General features: G+C 37.6%; 1 protein-coding gene across 3 annotated transcripts in view; it reads left to right on the forward strand.

The window, feature by feature from the left end:
- LOC123981670 (mediator of RNA polymerase II transcription subunit 13-like) overlaps positions 1-4,623 on the forward strand; it is an 89,566-nt gene that overhangs the window by 56,614 nt on the left and 28,329 nt on the right. For all 3 annotated transcript variants that reach the window (XM_046066704.1, XM_046066705.1, XM_046066706.1), the window contains exons 3-4: positions 382-469; positions 4,253-4,336. In XM_046066704.1, coding sequence (XP_045922660.1) covers positions 382-469; positions 4,253-4,336 — 172 coding nt within the window. The remainder of the gene's footprint in view (positions 1-381; positions 470-4,252; positions 4,337-4,623) is intronic.

Genomic DNA, 4,623 nt, shown 5'->3' on the forward strand with positions numbered 1-4,623 from the left:
AGCTAACTGGGGTTGACAACTGCATGGGGTTTGACTGGGCTGTCGCTGCAGCCAACCTGACAGCTGTACAGCCAAGCACACACACGTGCACACACACACACACACACACACACACACACACACACACACACACACACACACACTTTCATCTTCAGTGTAATTTCTGATATGATGTGCAGGTTTTCTCAACAGCACATGCAGCATGTTTTGACAGAGTGAGCTATAAATGCATGTAGTTAAAATAATGTGGTGTTTATTATCCACAAGCTGGTGTGTGCAGATGTTTTGCTGTCACAGAAAATATCTGTAATATTGCTGTTTTTTATTACTAAGAAAATAAAATATTGCTAATTTGATGAAAATTTTCTCATTTTCTTTCAGTGGCTGAGGAGGGGCTTTGGGAGTGCGGTGGGCTGTCCTACGAATGCAGGACCCTCCTGTTCAAGGCCATACACAACCTGCTGGAGAGGTAAAACCATCGGCATTACCCAGAAGCACTTCATTAGCTGCACACTGAGGGCTGCTGAATGTTATACATAGAATTTGAAACCATATTAAAATGTAACACGCAATTTATGAAGTATATCACTTGCAATAATATAAATGTTATGAGCTTTTGCACAGAAAAACACAAAGTGAAAATAAAATAAACAATTAATTTTCTTTGTTTTCAGTTTAAGTTTTACACTTTACTTTACCCCAGTTAGCATTTATGAGCAGCATATTTAAACATATAATAAATGGTGTTTATTAAATTGTCAGAAACTTGTCAAAATAATTGGAGGCTGATGTATAAACAGATTATGAATTAGTGTACACAACTGTAATAATATATGAAACATTTTATGTACATAGTTATAATTGTTGACAAATACTACACATTTTTAAACATTTAAAACTTGCTTCATCTTTTGCGTAGGACTGGGGTGTTTATAAAAGATTTATTAAATGTTTATATACCGTTATTGTGTTTGTATTGTGCTTATAAATGCTAAAAAGGGAGTTAAAGTAAGGTATTTTTTAAAATTCATAGAAAAATTTATTTGTTAATTTAATAATATTACAATAGCTGAAAGTTGGGTGTATTTTTTGGTGCACTTAGAGAGCATGAGCGTTGTGTTTGGGAAGAGAGTTTTCTTGATAGATAACTAAAGTTGATCTCTTTTTTTTACTGGACAAAACAGACTCCAGATAAAATGCACCCACATACTAATATTAAGAATAAAAAATCTGATGTATTTAGCACATTTATTTTTTTGTAAGTCATTGTAAACATACATCTTTAACATTTAGCATCATCTGTTATTGAAATGACCTGTATAAATTTTGAATTATTTACATATATCACCAAACAAAGGAACTTAATGTTGTATTGATGGACAGTTTTAGTTTTGTTCCAGCAGCTTCTCCTTAATGAAATTATAATCTGAGTGCTGAATCACTTGCTCAAGTACCCAGAGCTGTCCTTTCTGAGTCAGAGCCATCTGTTAAATGAAGCAGCACATATTTGCTCTCTATTAAGTTAAGCATCAGTGATCATCATAGGGGGCAGGCTGAATTAACCTTCCTATTACCTTGAAGCTAACTCCTTTTATAACTCACTATTTCAACACAGGAGGGATCACTTCCACGTTCTCTTTCACATAGTACAGGTGAAATTGACCTCTATCACTGACTGTTATTATTATCATTATTCAGAATTAAATCTGAATTAACCAAGTCTTAATCAAACAATTACAGATACGACAGTTATGAATATTTCAATAAAACAAGCATAGAAAAAATACCCCTCGCGAAAGATAAATGTTTATAATTACAAGAATTACAATTAGTAAAACTTTCTGTACAAACTGAAGATTTTGTGGGACGTTGCTGAATTTGTATGACAGACTAATTTAGGGTTGTAATGGGCATGAGAGCTCCAGATACATTTTTTCTTAATCGCTGAATTTCAATAGTTAATCGCAATTAATTGCATATTTTATCACATTATTATTATTATTATTATATATCTTAACTGTTTTAAGTCTGTATTAATGATAACAATTCTTGCAAGTGTATCTTGATTGGAAATCAAATTAATGCTATGAAAGTTATTTTTTGAACTTGACTTTAAGATTTATTTAATTATTTCAAATCAAAAGATGTGCAACGAGACTGAGCTAAAACAATCAATGTAAATGAAATATAGTCTTCCTTAAGCTTGCTTACAAAAATTATACAGCAAAAGTACATGTACAAAATGTACACACATTATTATAATGTGCATAACAAACAAAATACTCCATTGCTACATTATTTTTGAATTCAGTTAAAACCAATGAGACAGCACTTGCTTTAAGTAGGAGTTTCAGTTTGACTGCTTTCTCCGTTTCATACAGGCTATGTTTGCGTGCAACAATTGTCCCCCGCAACGACAATGTATATAACTTGCACTCTCCAAAATAGTGCTTTGCCTCAGTCCGGTAGTATCAAACTGATTAGCTTTACTAGCTGTATGCTTCCCTCGTTGATGGTAACGTTAGCTTAAGCTTGAAGTGCTTTGATGATATTTTAATTCCATTTCACGCAAGGTGCATACTGCTTTTGACTTGTCAACTGAGCCGTCTGGGACTGTGTTGTTGTTCATCTCATAGACAGTATATTGCTGGACGCAGCCACCCCGCTGGTTTGAATGGAGAGCAGTGAAGCCAGTTTTGGACCAATAAAATACTTCTACAGGGCTGCTTCCTGTTGGCACCAGTGTCTACTGCGCATGACGTAGAGCAATAGCAGAAACACCGTAATTCTGGTAGCTGCATAGCTGCACTGTCTGACTTGGATCGTCACTGTTTAGTCAGCCCACATACAAAGCTCACCTACAAAACACCAACGCAGTGTCACTGATGGCGGAATAGTTGTTTTAGATTCACTGAGAGTTTATAATCCAAGCAATACGGTTACATCTCTCATGTGCGACGGGGTGTCACGGGTTTGAAGTCATTTTGGGCCTACATGGATCCCTCCATCCGTGCCAGATTCTTTGGTAACAGCACCAGTGACTGTGTAAAATAAGAATATTTGACACACGCGATTAACGTGATTAACACGTTATGATCAGTCCTTAATCTCATCGCGAATACGTTAATGCTGACAGCCCTAATATATATATATATATATATATTAAGCGCTAGTCACAAAAAAATGGGAGGCACGCGGACCCTACATGTATCCCCTTTGATGCCAATTTTTCTGGCACGTGGACCCTCACGTAATTGCTGACACGGAAAGTATAATCCTTGCCTTAGGGATGCACTGATCTGATACGCCGAATTGGTATCTGGGCCAATACTGACCTTATCAAGTCTTTTGGGTATGATCAATCCACATTATACAGTTTATTTGTTCATGTAAAGTGATCAAGATTGAGAGTGAGTTCATGTGCAATGAGCAGCAGTGGTCAGATAAGAAAACATGTTGATGAGAATGCACCAAAGATGGTAGAGCTTGGAGGCTGAAAGCTTTGGATAGCTCAGCCTGGCGGGTCGAGATGAGTCCATAAAATAATTTTGTAACTCCTTGACCCGGGTCAGAGAATCCAGTGGGGAATTCACTGGCATCTGCTCACAGAGACCAGTCAAAGTTCTGAGAGTGCTGAGTTTTGTCTGTGAAAGCAGGCTGAAATGAGGTGAAGAAGTGCGCAGATGGTGGGATAGCCAAATAGGGAGCATGATGACTGAACGGTTTGATGTGATCAGTAAAGGGTTTTGGAAAGCTGTGTGTCAAAAGTGCACACCACTTTGAGGGAAGTAGATTAGAAAGAAGTACCTTTCCTTTTCCTGTGCACTTCACGCCATATGTCAGCCTTCACTCAGATAGCTGAAACACTCTTTATAAAACAATTCAAATAGACAATGCAGCCAACTTAAAGTCAGTATTCTGTTATGCAGGTCTTGTGGCTTGTTTTTGCTCCAGATCAAAGCGATTTAACTTATGCAAGGTCAACTAAATATAAAAATACATTAAAGTGATATAAAGAAATTGATATTATTGAAGCTGTCATTGAGAATAAGTTTGCAATGTAATGAAATCCTGTACAACATCATTGAATTAAATCAAAACCTCTCTTAATGGATCATTGTCTTGTACATAATGAGACAGAAGACAGAGCTATTTAGCTATTTCCTCACTCTCTTTTTCCTTGTCTAATGAATACCTTTCTTTCTCTCCTCCTGTGGCTTCTCTTTCTTCTTCTTTCTCTTTACTGCTGCAGATGTTTGATGGATAAAGGATTTGTGAGGATCGGGAAGTGGTTTTTCAAACCACATGAACTGGAAGAAAAGTCTTTGGGCAACAGGTAAGTACAACTTCGAACACACACACACACACACACGGCTCACTGAGATATGTGTGACAATGTGTGTGCGTGCGCGTCAAAGTGTGACACAGCTAGGCAGTGTGAATGGCTTTCATGTGATTCAGTATTTGTCGAGTCTCTGCTCCTAGATGTTCCAGCGGCTGGCTCGTGGTGTGAGACTATTAAAAACCAGGACGGTGGTGAGAGGTGAGAGCCGAGCTGAGTCAAGCTCTCGCAGCTCACTCTCTCTCTCTCGCTCGCTGGGTTAGGAGGGGTGAATCCGCGCG

This window comes from Micropterus dolomieu, linkage group LG13, assembly GCF_021292245.1.
Source record: "Micropterus dolomieu isolate WLL.071019.BEF.003 ecotype Adirondacks linkage group LG13, ASM2129224v1, whole genome shotgun sequence".
Taxonomy (NCBI): Eukaryota; Metazoa; Chordata; class Actinopteri; order Centrarchiformes; family Centrarchidae; genus Micropterus; species Micropterus dolomieu.